Consider the following 18530-nt stretch of genomic DNA (forward strand, 5'->3'; position numbering starts at 1 on the left):
CCAAGATCGGTGTGATAAAATGCTTTCCCAATTTCCCAATGGCGCTGTTTACATCCGGCGAAATCTAAGTCATGAAATGCTTGTAGCTTCCAGTTTCTTAGGCCATAGAGATGTTTGAAGCCACTCTGGTCTCTGATCAGCTCTATGGTCAGCTGGCTGAATCACCGGTTGCATTCTCAGGTTCCCTGTTGAGACAGGAGAGCCAGAGAAAAACACAGAAGACGGTGGGGGGGGGGGGGGGGGGCATTCCCTCCCACTGCTTGTAAAAGCAGTCTAGAGGCTAATTAGCTGCTAGGATTGCTTTTACATGAAAGCCGACCGCTGGCTAGAAAGAATGATACCAAGATGATACCTAAACCTGCAGGCATCATTCTGGTATAACCACTCAAAGTCGTGAATTGCGTACCTTTAGACAAAAAATGGTTAACAATAAAACACAGTAAATGGTAAAGTATAAAAAATTGCATACCTGAAAAGCAAACATGATAAAACATAATAACAATAAAACATTGCAGAATAGAATACAGTAAAAAAAGAGCAGAACAATAAAGAGAGAATAGAGAGAGAGAACAATGAAACGACAACTATTTTTTTTTATTATATATATTTTTGTGTTTTTTTTTTTTTTTTTTTTACACTTTTTTTTGTAACTAACTTTTATAACTGTAACCGGTTCCAGGTTCGGGTCTCTCTCAAAATGCGATGGCATCTTGGGAGACCCTGTGAAAGTGTGTCCTAGTCTGTGCAATGCTGTACCCTACGCTAATACTCAACTAGTGTATGGTAGCGTTCAAAACATTCACCAATGCAAAGGACAGGAGGGACAATAATAGCGGGTGTCACGCCTATATCCGCGCTTGCTGCAGACACAACATCTTTTTTGGGGGGGTTCGTTGGGTAGGGGTACTCGGGAGGACATAAAGAAAATGCCTCTCATGCAGCCGACTGCATTTGGTTGGGGATGTGAATGGGGGAAGTACGGGTGCTGCAGAAGTGGTGGGTTCCCAATTATTAGGATTGGCGAATGTAGCAGGAAGGGCATTATGGGCACGACGGGCCTGTGTTTGTCTTCTTGGTGGCAGCGGGACACTATTTGTGCTTGCCACCTCACCAGCTTGAACTGCACTTATGGGACTCGCCACGTCACCAAGTGTTACTGCAGTGCTGGTTTGACTATGACCGGGGTGTACTAGGCCGCTGGTGCTTGCCAGTTCACCAAAACGCTACCAAAAAAAAACTGTTAGCAATCGCAGGGATCAGGCCTGACTCTGCGAACGCTGCAGTTATGCGTTTAGTGTTTTGTAAGTGACAGTGATCGATCGATACTGCACTTGGGTAGGCTGGGCAGGGCTGGGCCGAGGAGCAAAACGCAGGTGCTAGCAGGTATCTGGGCTGATCCCACTAACACTGCATTTTTGGGAACCCTAAACTGCTGGGGATGCTAGTATAGATCTGATCGGATCAGATATTGATCCGTTCAGATACTATACCACTAAGGGAGGTGTACGGTGCGTGCGTGGGTGTTAGCGGTACTGGCGCTAACTTGACGCTGCCTGGGGATGGTGCTTGCCAGTTCACCAAAACGCTACCAAAAAAACTGTTAGCGATCGCAGGGATCAGGCCTGACTCTGCGAGTGCTGCAGTTATGCGTTTAGTGTTTTGTAAGTGACAGTGATCGATCGCTACTGCACTTGGGTGGGCTGGGTTGGGCCGGGCGGAGGGGCAAAACGCAAGTGCTAGAAGGTATCTGGGCTGATCCCGCTAACACTGCGTTTTTGGGAACCCTAAACTGCTGGGGACGCTAGTATAGATCTGATCGGATCAGATATTGATCCATTCAGATACTATACCACTAAGGGAGGCGTATGCTGCGTGCATGGGTGTTAGTGGTACTGGCGCTAATCTGACGCTGCCTGGGGCGACGCATATTACCGCCGGGCGATCAGGGGGTTAAACCTTTATTCGATAATAAACGGCGGGTGCCCTGACACTATAAAAAAATAAACGAACTAACCAGCGTCACCCGTAACAGTTATACGGTGATCACTGGTGAAAGGGTTAACTAGGGGGCAATCAAGGGGTTAAAACATTTATTAGGTAGTATATGGGGGTCCCTGACGCTATAAAACGCTGACAGCTAACCTAAATATTTACCTCCCTAACTAGCGTCACCAGTGACACTAATACAGCGATCAGAAAAATGATCGCTTAGCGACACTGGCGATGGAGGGTGATCAAGGGGTTAAAACTTAGGGGGGGTTAGGGGGGTACCCTAGACCTAAATGGGGCTAACACTAACTGCCTTACCACACTAACTGTCACAAACTGACACCAATGCAGTAATCAGAAAAAAAAAAAACTGCTTGGTGACCGTGTGACGGGGGGGGGGTAATTGGGGGGTGATCGGCGCCTGAACGGAAAATACCGAGCCGAGGAGAGATGACATCATTTCCTTTGCTGCTGTTTAGCATACAGCAGCAGAGGAATGATCCCATTGGCTGGGAGCGATCGCGAGGGGGGGGCCACGAATGGATGGTCTCCCCCTCGCCTCTCATCGCTCCCCGACACAAGCCGACCGCCTCGGGCAGCGGGGGTCCAAACCGCCCATGGAAGGCAGATCACGTACAGGTACGTGATTCTGGCTGCCCGTGCCATTCTGCCAAAGTACATGGCCGTGAGGCGGTCGGCAAGTGCTTAATAAATCTGCAAACCTGTCAACAATTCTGTGTTTTTCTGTCAATATGGGGTGCTGTGTGTGCATTAACCACTTGACGACCGCCGCACGACAATGTACGTCGGCAGAGTGGCACGGGCAGGCAAAAGGGCTTACATGTACGTCCTTGCCTGCCCGCGGGTGGGGGGTCCGATCGGACCCCCCCCGGGTGCCAGCGGCGGTCGGATTCAGGTCAGGGGCGATCAAAGGTGAGGGGGAGGCCACTCATTCGTGGCTCCCCCCTCGCGATCGCTCCTGGCCAATGACAGACTTCCTCGGCTTCTGTAATGTAAACCGAAGCGGAGGAAGTGATGTCACCTCTCCTCGGCTCGGCAGTTTCCGTTCCGGCCCGAGGAGAGAAGACTGTAATGTGAGTGCACCAAACACACACACACAGTAGAACATGCCAGGCACACATTACACCCCCCCCCCCCCCCGTCACACTGACACCAAGCAGTTTTTTTTTTTTTTTGATTACTGCATGGTGTCAGTTTGTAACAGTTAGTGTGTTAAAGTTTTAACCCCTTGATCACCCCCTGTCGCCAGTGTCACTAAGCGATCATTTTTCTGACCGCTGTATTAGTGTCACTGGTGACGCTAGTTAGGGACGTAAATATTTAGGTTCGCCGTCAGTGTTTTATAGCGACAGGGACCCCCATATACTATCTAATAAATGTTTTAACCCCTTGATTGCCCCCTAGTTAACCCTTTCACCACTGATCACCGTATAACCATTACGGGTGACACTGGTTAGTTCATTTATTTTTTATAGTGTCAGGGCACCCGCCATTTATTACCGAATAAAGGTTTAGCCCCCTGATCGCCCGGCGGTGATATGCGTCGCCCCAGGCAGCGTCAGATTAGCGCCAGTACCGCTAACACCCACGCACGCAGCATACGCCTCCCTTAGTGGTATAGTATCTGAACGGATCAATATCTGATCCGATCAGATCTATACTAGCATCCCCAGCAGTTTAGGGTTCCCAAAAACGCAGTGTTAGCGGGATCAGCCCAGATACCTGCTAGCACCTGCGTTTTGCCTCTCTGCCCGGCCCAGCCCACCCAAGTGCAGTATCGATCGATCACTGTCACTTACAAAACACTAAACGCATAACTGCAGCGTTCGCAAAGTCAGGCCTGATCCCTGCGATCGCTAACAGTTTTTTTGGTAGCATTTTGGTGAACTGGCAAGCACCAGCCCCAGGCAGCGTCAGGTTAGCGCCAGTACCGCTAACACCCACGCACGCACTGTACACCTCTCTTAGTGGTATAGTATCTGATCGGATCAATATCTGATCCGATCAGATCTATACTAGCGTCCCCAGCAGTTTAGGGTTCCCAAAAACGCAGTATTAGCGGGATCAGCCCAGATACCTGCTAGCACCTGCGTTTTGCCCCTCCGCCCAGCCCAGCCCACCCAAGTGCAGTATCGATCGATCACTGTCACTTACAAAACACTAAACGCATAACTGCAGTGTTCGCAGAGTCAGGCCTGATCCCTGCGATCGCTAACAGTTTTTTTGGTAGCGTTTTGGTGAACTGGCAAGCACCAGTGGCCTAGTACACCCCGGTCGTAGTCAAACCAGCACTGCAGTAACACTTGGTGACATGGCGAGTCCCATAAGTGCAGTTCAAGCTGGTGAGGTGGCAAGCACAAGTAGTGTCCCGCTGCCACCAAGAATAAGACAAACAGGCCTGTCGTGCCCATCATGCCCTTCCTGCTGCATTCGCCAATCCTAATTGGGAACCCACCACTTCTGCAGCACCTGTACTTCCCCCATTCACATCCCCAACCAAATGCAGTCGGCTGCATGAGAGGCATTTTCTTTATGTCCTCCCGAGTACCCCTACCCAACGAACCCCCCCCCAAAAAAGATGTTGTGTCTGCAGCAAGCGCGGATATAGGCGTGACACCCGCTATTATTGTCCCTCCTGTCCTGACAATCCTGGTCTTTGCATTGGTGAATGTTTTGAACGCTACCATTCACTAGTTGAGTATTAGCGTAGGGTACAGCATTGCACAGACTAGGACACACTTTCACAGGGTCTCCCAAGATGCCATCGCATTTTGAGAGACCCGAACCTGGAACCGGTTACAGTTATAAAAGTTAGTTACAAAAAAAAAGTGTAAATAAAAAAAATATATAAAATAAAAGAAAATAGTTGTCGTTTTATTGTTCTCTCTCTCTCTCTATTCTCTCTCTATTGTTCTGCTCTTTTTTTACTGTATTCTATTCTGCAATGTTTTATTGTTATGTTTTATCATGTTTGCTTTTCAGGTATGTAATTTTTTATACTTTACCATTTACTGTGTCTTCAGGTACGCCATCGACTGAGTGGTTATACCAGAATGATGCCTGCAGGTTTAGGTATCATCTTTGTATCATTCTTTTTAGCCAGCGGTCGGCTTTCATGTAAAAGCAATCCTAGCGGCTAATTAGCCTCTAGACTGCTTTTACAAGCAGTGGGAGGGAATGCCCCCCCCCACCCCACCCCACCGTCTTTCGTGTTTTTCTCTGGCTCTCCTGTCTCAACAGGGAACCTGAGAATGCAGCCGGTGATTCAGCCAGCTGACCATAGAGCTGATCAGAGACCAGAGTGACTCCAAACATCTCTATGGCCTAAGAAACCGGAAGCTACGAGCATTTCATGACTTAGATTTTGCCGGATGTAAACAGCGCCATTGGGAAATTGGGAAAGCATTTTATCACACCGATCTTGGTGTGGTCAGATGCTTTGAGGGCAGAGGAGAGATCTAGGGTCCAATAGACCCCAATGTTTTCAAAAAAGAGTACCTGTCACTACCTATTGCTATCATAGGGGATATTTACATTCCCTGAGATAAAAATGATTAAAAAAAATGAAAGGAACAGTTTAAAAATAAGATAAAAAAGCAAAAAAATAATAAAGAAGAAAAAAAAAAAAAGCACCCCTGTCCCCCCCTGCTCTCGCGCAAAGGCGAACGCAAGCATCGGTCTGGCGTCAAATGTAAACAGCAATTGCACCATGCATGTGAGGTGTCACCGCGAACGTCAGATCGAGGGCAGTAATTTTAGCAGTAGACCTCCTCTGTAAATCTAAAGTGGTAACCTGTAAAGGCTTTTAAAAATATATTTAGTTTGTCGCCACTGCACGTTTGTGCGCAATTTTAAAGCATGTCATGTTTGGTATCCATGGACTCGGCCTAAGATCATCTTTTTTATTTCATCAAACATTTGGGCAATATAGTGTGTTTTAGCGCATTAAAATTGTGTGTTTTTTCCCCCAAAAAATGCGTTTGAAAAATCGCTGCGCAAATACTGTGTGAAAAAAAAAAAATGAAACACCCACCATTTTAATCTGTAGGGCATTTGCTTTAAAAAAATATATAATGTTTGGGGGTCCAAAGTAATTTTCTTGCAAAAAAAAAAAAATTTTTCATGTAAACAAAAAGTGTCAGAAAGGGCTTTGTCTTCAAGTGGTTAGAAGAGTGGGTGATGTGTGACATAAGCTTCTAAATGTTGTGCATAAAATGCCAAGACAGTTCAACCCCCCCCCCCCCAAATGACCCCATTTTGGAAAGTAGACACCCCAAGCTATTTGCTGAGAGTCATGTCGAGTCCATGGAATATTTTATATTGTGACACAAGTTGCGGGAAAGAGACCATTTTTTTTTTTTTTTTTGTGCACAAAGTTGTCACTAAATAATATATTGCTCCAACATCCCATGGGAATATGTGAAATTACACCCCAAAATACATTCAGCTGCTTCTCCTGAGTATGGGGATACCACATGTGTGAGACTTTTTGGGAGCCTAGCCGCGTACGGGACCCCGAAAACCAATCACCGCCTTCAGGCTTTCTAAGGGCGTACATTTTTGATTTCACTCTTCACTGCTTATCACAGTTTCGGAGGCCATGGAATGCCCAGGTGGCAAAAAAAAAACCCCAAATGACCCCATTTTGGAAAGACACCCCAAGCTATTTTCTGAGAGGTATAGTGAGTATTTTGCAGACCTCACTTTTTGTCACAAAGTTTTGAAAATTGAAAAAAGAAAAAAAAATGTTTTTTCTTGTCTTTCTTCATTTTCAAAAACAAATGAGAGCTGCAAAATACTCACCATGCCTCTCAGCAAATAGCTTTGGGTGTCTACTTGGGGTATCCCCATACTCAGGAGAAGCAGCTAAATGTATTTTGGGGTGCAATTCCACATATGCCCATGGCCTGTGTGAGCAATATATCATTTGGTGACAACTTTGTGCAAAAAAAAAAATGTGTCGCTTTCCCACAACTTGTGTCAAAATATAAAATATTCCATGAACTCAACATGCCTCTCAGCAAATAGCTTGGGGTGTCTACTTTCCAAAATGGGGTCATTTGGGGGGTTTTTGTGCCATCTGGGCATTTTATGGCCTTCAAAACTGTGATAGGTAGTGAGGAGTTAAATCAAAAATGTATGCCCTTAGAAATCCTGAAGGCGGTGATTGGTTTTCGGGGCCCCGTATGCGGCTAGGCTCCAAAAAAGTCCCACACATGTGGTATCCCTGTACGCAGCTGAATGTATTTTGGGGTGCAATTCCACATAGGCCCATGGCCTGTGTGAGCAATATATCATTTAGTGACAACTTTTTGTAAATATTTTTTTTTTTTTTTGTGTCATTATTCAATCACTTGGGACAAAAAAAATAAATATTCAATGGGTTCAACATGCCTCTCAGCAATTTCCTTGGGGTGTCTACTTTCCAAAATGGGGTCATTTGGGGGGGGGGTTGTACTGCCCTGCCATTTTAGCACCTCAAGAAATGACATTGGCAGTCATAAGCTAAAAGCTGTGTAAATTCCAGAAAATGTACCCTAGTTGGTTTGCGCAAAAGTTATAGCGTCTACAAATAAATATACGCTTATTGACATTTTTTTACCAAAGACATGTGGCCGAATACATTTTGGCCTAAATGTATGACTAATATTGAGTTTATTGGATTTTTTTTATAACAAACAGTAGAAAATATCATTTTTTTTCAAAATTTTCGGTCTTTTTCCATTTATAGCGCAAAAAATAAAAACGGCAGAGGTGATCAAATACCATCAAAAGAAAGCTCTATTTGTGGGAAGAAAAGGACGCAAATTTCGTTTGGGTACAGCATTGCATGACCGCGCAATTAGCAGTTAAAGCAACGCAGTGCCAAATTGGAAAAAGTCCTCTGGTCCTTGGGCAGCATAATGGTCCGGGGCTGAAGTGGTTAATGAGGAAAAAAATGAACTTAAATGATTTTAGCAAATGGCTGCAATATAACAAAAAGTGAAAAATATAAGAGGGTCTGAATACTTTCCGGGATACTGTATATGTGTATGTATATATGTATATATATATATATATATATATATATATATATATATATATATATATATATATATAGGGGAGAAATGTATAAACAAAAAGAGACTCAGTGGCGGCTTTTTTTTGGGGGGGGGGCAAACAACCCCCCCCCCCTCCGGTGGCCGGCAGCAGTGCTCTGTGCCCCCAGCCCACCCTTTTTTGAAGCCTTTTCCTTTTAGAGCCTCTGGCTCTAATCACGTGCTTTAAAAAAACCCATCCCCCCATTAGAGTCCTGCATGTAGATCAGGGGACGGATGCATGGATGGGGGGGCCGTGCGCCCCTAATGGACCGGCCACAAGTGGAGACACTATCCAATCCTGAAAGAAAAAAAGTTTATAGCAATATACATTAATAAAAAAACATACAAATGCCATGCGTTTAAGCGTATACATATGTGAAATCTCATCTAAACTTAAATTGTGCAGCATCATGAGTGAGACTACCGGAAACGATTCCCTTTTTCAACTTTTCAATTAGGTATGTGGAACAAAATAACGCACACACAACATATACGGTAAATAATTTACTGATAATCCTCCAAAAGCAATTAGTGAGAAAAAAAAAAGAAAATGAAAAGTGTTTAGTAACGCTGATCTATCAGTCCTCTTAAAATGTGGTGGTGTGTGGATCGGTGAGCGCATATCCTTGTTGTGGTATGTGGTGAGTTGAAGAGAGTTTTTTATTTTTTTTTTATGTCAGCATTACTAATGTTCTTTTTTTTCACTAATCACTTTTGGAGTATTATTGGTAAATTGTTTACTGTATATGTTGTGTGTGTGATTTTTTTTTTCCACATACTAATTGAAAAGTTGAAAAAGAATTGTTTTTGGTAGTCTCACCCATAACGCTGCACAATTTATTTTTATATGAGATTTCACATATGTATACACATAAGTTTATGAGATTTGTATGTTTTTTATTATAACGCGTGTTGCTATAAATAGAGCTAAATGGAGAGAGGTATGTATGGGGGGGGTTTGAAAAATAAAGAGAGAGGAGGAAAGAGAACTACGGAGAGTGAGAGATATAGAGAGAGAGATGGAAATAGAGATACAGAAAGCGTAAGAGGTATGGATATAAAGCATACCTCCCCAAATTTTTGAGATGGGAATGAGGGACACCTATCAGCAAAAGTATGCAGGCATAGGACATACCCCTTGCCACGCCCCCTTAAAGGAGATTTGTACAAATAAACAAGATATAAAGAAGAAATAGTTTTGATCTCCAGTATATATAGACACGTGTATATTGGGTCTGTTTTTCTACTGGGTCAGTTTTTCTTAAATTTCATGCAACTTCCCAACTATCCCAAAAATGGGATATGTAGAAGTCAGGGGTGAGTAATTTTTACAAAAGAATATTATGCACATTAAGATTGTCATCAATGTTGGGCATGATTTATGAAGGAATTTGCTTTTTAGTGCTGAAGGTGAACTTACGCTTTAAGATTTGAATGAATAGCAAAATGTACTTATTTTTGTTTTATTTACCTTTGTAGGAAGTGCTGCTTTTGCCGAAATACCAAGATTGGGTAAGTGCTTAGTAGGTAATATAAGCCAATATGGCTATTTAGAAAAGCCTTTTCAAGCAACCTGTACTTGAGGCCAAAAGATGATGTGTCATGTAAATAAAATCAATGCCAATGTATTTGTGCATTTTTTTTTAGATGGGAATTTGTTACTTCAAAGCACCAATATCACGGCATCACCTCATGACCTCCTCAGTTTTTGCCACAGCTCCAATGTAATCATGAGGCAAGGTGCTGCAAAAAACTTAGCAAGAACAATCCGTGAGGACATTGCAAACTTTTCAAACAATGCCAATTTGGAGGAATTTGAAAATCAAATTAGGCATCTCAGGCAAAAACAGAATACAATGGAACTTGAACAATTATACTTCTGGATTTCAGCTGCTATATTTTACAGAATTTACAAATATCATGACAGCAACTTGAAGATGAAGATGAAAATGTTGACATTATCTAAGTGCAAAGCCAGCAAAAATAGATGTGAGCAGATTTGCCAAGAAACCTACCACAAACTTACTGCTTCTTTGCATGCTAAAATGAAGATATGGCCAAATAAACTGGATAACAATGATCAGTATGTCAAGAAATTTGATAACTGCCTTTCAATGATAGATCCTAAATTGTCTGAAAAGGTGGCAACACCGCCAGTTGCTCTCACCAAAATTCTGAGTAATCTGCCATGGGATATTAAGCACATCTTTATAGTCGCCATTTGCGAAAAGGTATGCAGTGCAAATATATAAAATACATTTACATTTTTAAAAGGCAAAATCTATATATTAGACAAAAAACTGGATAAGAAACATTAATATGCCAAGAAAAATTACGATTTATTTTCAGTGGTATATTCTAAATTAACAGAAACCATACCTGATACTCTAGCCTTATGTATTTATTCATTCATTTAAGTTAATATTTATGTGTTTATTATAGCTCTTTCAAAAGAAATACACAGACTCAAGTGTGTTACTTTTCTCTCAAATTTGTGACTTCATCGGGAAAAAGCACTGGACAATGTTTATCGATGTTATCGAAAGAGTGACAGAGTACATGCTTGGCACCTACACAAAAGGTAACACTCTTTCCAATAACTTCAGTCATTATATAAGGCATTTTGATCAACACAAAAAATCTCCACAAATACTGTGCAAAAGTGTTAGGTAGGTATGAAGAAATTATGTCAAGTAAAATTGCTTTCAAAAATATATATTTTGATTGTTTTTTTTCATTAACTGAAACATAAACAGCTGTGTAGAAGGCTTAAAACTGGGTGAGGAACAGGCAAACTCCACTACAGTTCCACGTCACAGGTATACACCATGGCAAGCCTGAGCACAGCAACAAGACACAAGGTAGTTACACTGCATCAGCAAGGTCTCTTCCAGACAAAGATTTCAAAGCAGACTGGGATTTTAACATGTGCTTTTCAAGCTCTTTTAAAGAAGCACAAATAAACAAGCAATGTTGTGGACCATTGACGCAGTGGTCATCCAAGGAAACTTAATGCAGCAGATGAAAGACATATCATGTTTACTTCCCTTTCACGTCAGAAGATGTTCAGCAGTGCCATCAGCACAGAACTGGCAGAAACCAGTGAGACCCAGGAACACCCATCTACGCTCCTGAGAAGTCTGGCCAGAAGTGGTCTTCATGGAAGAATTTCAGTCAAAAAGCACTACCTCCGACATGAAATCAAGGCCTAAGTGACTCAACTATGCACAAAAACATAGGAACTAGGGTGCAGAAAAATGGTAGCAGGTGCTCTAGACTGATGGGCCAAAATGTCAAATATTTGGCTGTAGCAGGAGGCATATAATATAAATATAAAATACAGCGCTGTCAGAAAATATATATTTCCAAGAAAGACAAGGTTATGATTACCCATCTGTCTTAGAAAATATAGGTAATGGAGGTCTTGCTGCAGTTTAAAATGTGAGATACCCACAATTAGCAAAATGTCAAACGAAAAAACTGCGCTAAAATGAGACCAAATAAAGAATGTAGTAGCACAATTGATGCTATGTAACTCAAATAACGCGAGAAAATTTAAATGAATGCCACTGTATTACACAGTACTTTCACTCTGCCATGTTGCAAATAAACGCATCATAGAAAGAAAATCGCATCCTAGTAAAATAAGAGTACATGTGGGAGTTATTAATTTCTAAGAGAAGTGAGCCGGAAATGCTGTTGACTGATCCCTAGTCAGGATATAATAGAGTCTCTCCTTTACATAACAGGTGACATCAAACTTGAGAAGCACCGTAGAAAATAGTGATGTGAGATAGGAAAGTCCATCCACCTGTAAAATCACAGCCCCCTTACCAGCTGCCCAGATCTCTTATCAGGAGATTAATTCCACTTTTTGGCTTATGACCCAGCCACAGTCTCTTATTCAAGCGATCAGAAACCACTTCTCCTTCTCTTTAATCTCTCTCAAGCATCTCTGTCAGCTAGCAACCAAATATAGAAAGAAAAGAGTTCCCATAGTGTAAAACTGTATGTTTCTTTAATGATAATAAAAAGTGTTGCACTTACATGAAAAAAGATAAAATTGGCATCTGACACAAACATCCGAGCCGGCCAGCTCTCTCAAACAATCGCCTGTATCTTCCAGGACTGTACTTTGTAATGGTGGATTCAGCACGCCGCTCTCCCTACGTCGTTTTGTCAAAACTGACGTCGTCCAGGGGCTGTGATTTTACAGGTGGATAGACTTTCCTATCTCACATCACTATTTTCTACGGTGCTTCTCAAGTTATTTGAGTTACATAGCATCAATTGTGCTACTACATTCTTTATTTGGTCTCATTTTAGCGCAGTTTTTTCATTTGACATGTAGCAGGAGGCAGTTTGTTTGCCAAATGGCTGGAGAGCAGTACAATAATGATGGTCTGCAGGCAATAGTGAAGCATGGTGGAGTTTCCTTGCAAGTCTTGGGCTGCATTTCTACAAATGGAGTTAGAGACTTGGTCGAGATCAATGGTGTCAAATGGAGTTGACGTCAGCGACTCATGTGCAGTTAAGGTCTGACAAAGGTCTGGCGTATTGTGCCAGAACTTGCCGGAATGGAGAGCTCCCACGCGCATGTGCGGGAGTGACGTCATCATGGCTCCGGCCACTCACGGTGCTGGAGCCGTGAACACGGAAAAATCACCGAGGCAAAATGTCAGCTCCCTTGGTGCGGTGCGGCTTCGTTTTAAGGTAAGTATTTCATAATGAGCTAGTATGCTTTGCATATTTGCTCATTATGCCTTTGCCTTATAATTTTTTTTTTCTTCTTCTAGGTATACAACCGCTTTAACGATTCTGTTTCTGAAAGCATTTTTTTTTTTTTTTTTTTGCAGCATTTTTTCACATGTGCATAAAACATAAAATCTACCTCATAAATCAATGCTGTGAATAATGTAAGTTCTCTGTAAATATTGAAAAGCCACCACTTGTATCACTAGATACTTCTAAACCATGGAACTTCCATCTAGCAGATGTAATAGAAAAGTTAGGCTTAGGGGCTCATTTACTAAAGGGAAACTGTTTACTATGCAAGGACATTTTCCCATACAAGGAAATTTGCCCAAGAGCTTAGTTAATAAGAGTTAACTTGACTGTTCTTTTTTTTTTTTTTTTTTGCAAAGTGATACCTCACTACATTCACTAGCTTCTTTGGAAAGAAAATGTGATTTCCTTTCCAAAGTGAATAACCTATTTGCTTTAGTAAATCACCCCTTTGTTTTTTTTTCAATTAGCCTAAAATCCAGGGTGTTGCCTTAAATAAGTGACCTGAGCTCAGAAGGGTACATACAGTGTGTATCAACCCCTGCTGTCTCTCCTCACCTTACCATTTGCTAAAAAGAATGATAGAAATTCTCAAGGGCCACTAAGAACTGGGAACTGTTTCCGATCTGGGGAGAGTAGGGAAAATCTGATATGGAGAACGTACAGGAAAATATAGAGAGGAATAGGGGAAATCTAGGAGGGAATAAGCAGGGTGAAGTGGGCAAAGGGAGGTAGCAAGAAAGTGTAAAGAAGGGGTTCCAAGGTAGATACTAGGATATTTTTAGGAGTGTGTGGGTTAGTAGCATGGGGTGAGGAATGTTGCTATATGTGTTCATAAAGTATTCAGATCCCCTTCACTTTTTTCAACTTTGTTATGTTGCAGCCTTATACTACAGTTTTTTAAATTAATTTTTTTTCTTATTAATCTAAACTCCGTACACCATAATGACAAAGTGAAAACAGAATTTTAGAGATTTCTGTAAATGTATTAAAAAGAAAAAACTGAAATATCACAGGTACTTAAGTATTCAGACCCTTTATTCAGTTCTTTGTTGAAGCACCTGTGGCAGCAATTATAGCCGCAAGTCTTTTTCGGTATGACGCAACAAGTTTTGCACACCTGGATTGGGGGATTTTCTGCCTTTCTTCCCTGCAAATCCTATCAGGGCTCTAGCTGGGCCACTCAACATTCACAGAGTTGTCCCTAAGTCACCCCTGTATGGTTTTGGCTGTGTTCTTAGGACCGTTGTCATCTTGGAAGGGGAACTTTCGGCCCAGTCTGAGATCCTGAGCGCTGTGAAACAGGTTTTCATTGAGGATATCTCTGTACTTTGCTGCATTCAGCTTTCCCTCAACCCTGACCAGTCTCCCAGTCCCTGCTGCTGAAAAACAGCCCCACAGCATGATGCTGCCACCACCACACTTCATTGTTGGGATGGTATTGGGAAGGCGATGAGCAGCACCTGGTTTCCCCGAGACATAATGTTTAGAATTGAGAAACAGTTTCATTTTGGTTTCGTCAGACCAGAAAATCTTGTTCCTCACAGTCAGTCCTTCAGGTATTTTTGGAAAACTCCAAGCAGGCTTTCATGTGTTTTTCACTAAGGAGAGGCTTCCATCTAGATACTCTGCCATAATTCCCAGAGCTGGCTGCAAGGCTGCTTGTCCTTCTGAAACTTTGTCCAATCTCCACACAGGATCTCTGGAGCCCAGTCAGAGTGACCATCGGGTACTTAGTCACCTCTCTTACTAAGGCGGGTGGAGGGCACCAGAGCGCAGCAGGGGGGCCATCTCCTGCCGCCGATAAAAGTGATCTTGCGGCGAATCCGCTGCAGGGACCACTTTAATCTGAAAGCGGACCGCCTGATGAAGAAGAGGATACCAGGGTTATGACAGCTAGCTGCTGCCATAAAAACGATATCTTCAAAGTACCGTTGTATAACGACGGCGGGCGGTCCGTAAGTGGTTAAGAGAAGTATGGACTCCAGAGAGGTATGGACTGCAGTTCAGTTTTTGGCACCAGTTCTCAAAAATTGGAGAGGCATGGAGGAGCTCAGCTATGAGGAGAGATTAGAGGAACTGAATTTATTCTCTTGAGAAGAGGAGATTGGGGGGGGGGGGGGGTATGATCAACATGTACAAATACATAAGTGGTCCATATAGTGAACTTGGTGTTGAGTTTCTTTAGATCATCACAGAGGACAAGGGGGCACTCTTTGCATCTAGAGGAAAAAAAAATTCATCTTCAAATACCGAAAGGTTTCTTCACAGTAAGAGCTGTGAAAATAAGGAATAGACTTCCTCCAGAGGTGGTTCTGGCCAGCTCAATAGATTGCTTTAAAAAAGACCTGGATTCTTTCCTAAATGTACATAATATAACCGGGTACTGACATTTATAGGCAAAGTTGATCTAGGGAAAATCTGATTGCCTCTCGGGGGATCAGGAAGGAATTTTTTCCCCTGCTGTAGCAAATTGGAGCATGCTTTGCAGGGTTTTTTTTTTGCCTTCCTCTGGATCAACTGTGGGTGAAGGATTATGTACAGTATCTCACAAAAGTGAGTACACCCCTAACATTTATGTAAATATTTTTTGTTATATCTTTCCATGTGACAACACTGAAGAAATTACACTTTGCTACAATGTAAACTAAGTAGTGAGTGTACAGCTTGTATAAGAATGTAAATTTTCTGTCCCCTCAAAATAACTCAACACACAGCCATTAATGTCTAAACCGCTGGCAACAAAAGTGAGTACACCCCTAAGTGAAAATGTACAAATTGGGCCCAATTAACCATTTTCCCTCACTCATTAGTGTTACAAGGTCTCATGTGTGAATGGGGGAGCAGGTGTGTTAAAATTATTGTTATCTCTCTCACTCTCTCATACTGGTCACTGGAAGTTCAATATGGCAGCTTATGGCAAAGAACTCTCTGAGGATCTGAAAAAAAGAATTGTTGCTCTACATAAAGATGGCCTAGGTTATAAAAATATTGCCAAGACCTTGAAACGGAGCTGTAGCATGGTGGCCAAGACCATACAGTGGTTTAACAGGATAGGTTCCACACAGAACAGGCCTCACCATGGTCAACCAAAGAAGTTGAGTGCACATGCTCAGCATCATATCCGGTGGTTGTCTTTGGGAAATAGACGTGTGAGTGCTGCCAGCATCACTGCAGAGATTGACAGGGTGGGGGGTCAGCCTGTCAGTGCTCAGACCATACGCCGCACACTGCATCAAATTGGTCTGCACGGCTGTCGTCCCAGGAGGAAGCCTCTTCTAAAGATGATGCACAAGAAAGCCCACAAACCGCTTGCTGAAGACAAGCAGACTAAGGACATGGATTACTGGAACCATGTCCTGTGGTGTGATGAGACCAAGATAAACTTATTTGGTTCAGATGGTGTCAAGCGTGTGTGGCAGCAACCAGGTGAGGAGTACAAAGACAAGTGTGTCTTGCCTACAGTCAAGCACAGTGGTGGGAGTGTCATGGTCTGGAGCTGCATAAATGCTGCCGGCACTAGGGAGCTGCAGTCCATTGAGGGAACCATGAATGCCAACATGTACTGTGACATACTGAAGCAGAGCATTATCCCTTCCATTTGGAGACTGGGCCACAGGGCAGTATTCCAACATGAAAACGACCCCAAACACACCTCCAAGATCACAACTGCCTTGCTAAAGAAGCTGAGGGTAAAGTATGCCTCCAGACCTAAACCCTATTGACCATCTGTGGGGCACCCTCAAACAGAAGGTGGAGGAGCGCAAGGTCTCTAACATCCACTAGCTCTGTGATGTCGTCATGGAGGAGTGGAAGAGGACTCCAGTGGCAACTTGTGAAGCTCTGGTGAACTCCATGCCCAAGAGGGTTAGGGCAGTGCTGGAAAATAATGGTGGCCACACACAATATTGACACTTTGGCCCAATCTGGACATTTTCACTTAGGGGTGTACTCACTTTTGTTGCCAGCGGTTTAGACATTAATGGCTGTGTGTTGTTATTTTAAGGGGACAGCAAATTTACACTGTTATACAAGCTGTACACTCACTACAGTGAATTTTTGAGTTATTGTGTGGACTTGGCCATTATAGGGACATTGTAGAGACATTAGAGTAGACAGTGTTTAATAGAGCAGGTGTTCTGTTCCATACCAGCAAGTCACAATTTTGTAACCGGATTCCTGATATTGGCTACTAATGGATAAATGAAATGAAAGCATAAGTATTTTGGTTCTGTCTTTAGCTGAGAGTGGTAGATGAAAATGTTTTCCCATTGTACTAAATATGGAAGTGGGAATACATTCTGAATCAGGCTCCTTCTGTTTGACTGTTTAAGTTGAGCCGGTGGGCTTTTTGTTTCCCGTGCTACTCCAATAAGATTTTAAAAGGAGGCTGGGGTAAACTTTCCTGCACTTATGGAGCCTGACTGTGGCCTTATCCTGTTTTGTGCTACCACGTGGGAAAAGAATCTCATGATAACCCAGGAAGGGCTCAGTTCAATAAACCACCGATGGTGGGGAGCCACCATAAGCTTTGTGCCCCTGGTCCATACCAGGTGAATTTCCTTACTCAGGTACTTTGTTATCCTGTTTCCAGCACCACCTGATGGGAAGTTTAAGCCACAATTCTGCTGATTCCTTTCCAGGATAATGGTGCCAAAGTTGTTACTATGGATTAACTGTTACTCCACGCTTACTACACGTCTCCCAAGTTTGCAGTTGCCTCCGGGCAGGTTTTGGGGAACCAAGCAGATCGTCACTTGAGAGACCTGTGGGGTGGGGGGCTGGGAAAGTCGGCTGTTAACTACAAATGTATGTAAGTTTTGTTTATTGAGTTTTTGTTATTTTACATTGAACACTGTTCTTTTCCAATATGAGGTATGTGCTCATTATAAATTGCATGTGGGGTTACTGGGAGTTGGATATGCAGTTGGAGGGGGCGTCTCTCCTCGAGGTGATGCGCCCTATCCTACTGTCCCCTGGAGTGCTGGAGTCCGGGCCTGTCCTGTTCCCCGGGGACAATTTCTTTTAACTATGATGTGATGTCTATGCATAATATAATTTCCTGGAACGTGCGGGGCCACTAAACGCTCCTCGGTCTTTACCTTAAAAAGTACTCCCCTCAGATAATTGTGCTTCAAGAAACGCATCTGGTGGGTTCTCGAATCCTGGGTCTAAAGAAAGCTTGGGTTGGAGCTCATTATCATGCCACGTACTCCAGCTATTCCAGGGGGGGTCAGTATCCTGGTGCATAGGAGGCTCCCCTTCCAGCTCATCGATCTTTATAATAATGCATGCCCTCATTTCGAATGCTCCCTTGGTTCTGGTGGGAATATATCTGCCCCCTCTGGCTGATGTCTCAGTGCTTGACACAGTCATGCAGAACGTGCTTACATATGGGGTTGATGATGTTTTGTTTATAGGTGACTTTAATATGACCCCGTCCTCAGATCTGGACTCCCTTCCGCCGCACTGTGGGCCCCTGGTCTGGCACGGGGGATGGCGGCGTTTGGCCTGGTGGATGTCTGGCGTCACTATCACCCCAAAGACAGAGGCTACTCCTGTCATTCGGCATCCTTCAGGTCGGTCTCGCGCATTGATCTGGCCCTGGCCTCCCGATCCATGATGTACAGGGTATCCGAGGCCAGCATGCTCCCA

The 18530-nt window shown here is 43.2% G+C and overlaps 1 protein-coding gene across 4 annotated transcripts in view; it reads left to right on the plus strand.

Annotated features, from left to right (window-relative positions):
- LOC141106091 (uncharacterized) overlaps positions 1-18530 on the plus strand; it is a 145585-nt gene that overhangs the window by 35051 nt on the left and 92004 nt on the right. For all 4 annotated transcript variants that reach the window (XM_073596514.1, XM_073596516.1, XM_073596517.1 and 1 more), the window contains 3 exons: positions 9570-9602; positions 9738-10321; positions 10533-10671. In XM_073596514.1, the coding sequence (XP_073452615.1) occupies positions 9570-9602; positions 9738-10321; positions 10533-10671 (756 nt within the window). The remainder of the gene's footprint in view (positions 1-9569; positions 9603-9737; positions 10322-10532; positions 10672-18530) is intronic.

Source organism: Aquarana catesbeiana, linkage group LG08, assembly GCF_042186555.1.
Source record: "Aquarana catesbeiana isolate 2022-GZ linkage group LG08, ASM4218655v1, whole genome shotgun sequence".
In the NCBI taxonomy this organism is placed as follows: Eukaryota; Metazoa; Chordata; class Amphibia; order Anura; family Ranidae; genus Aquarana; species Aquarana catesbeiana.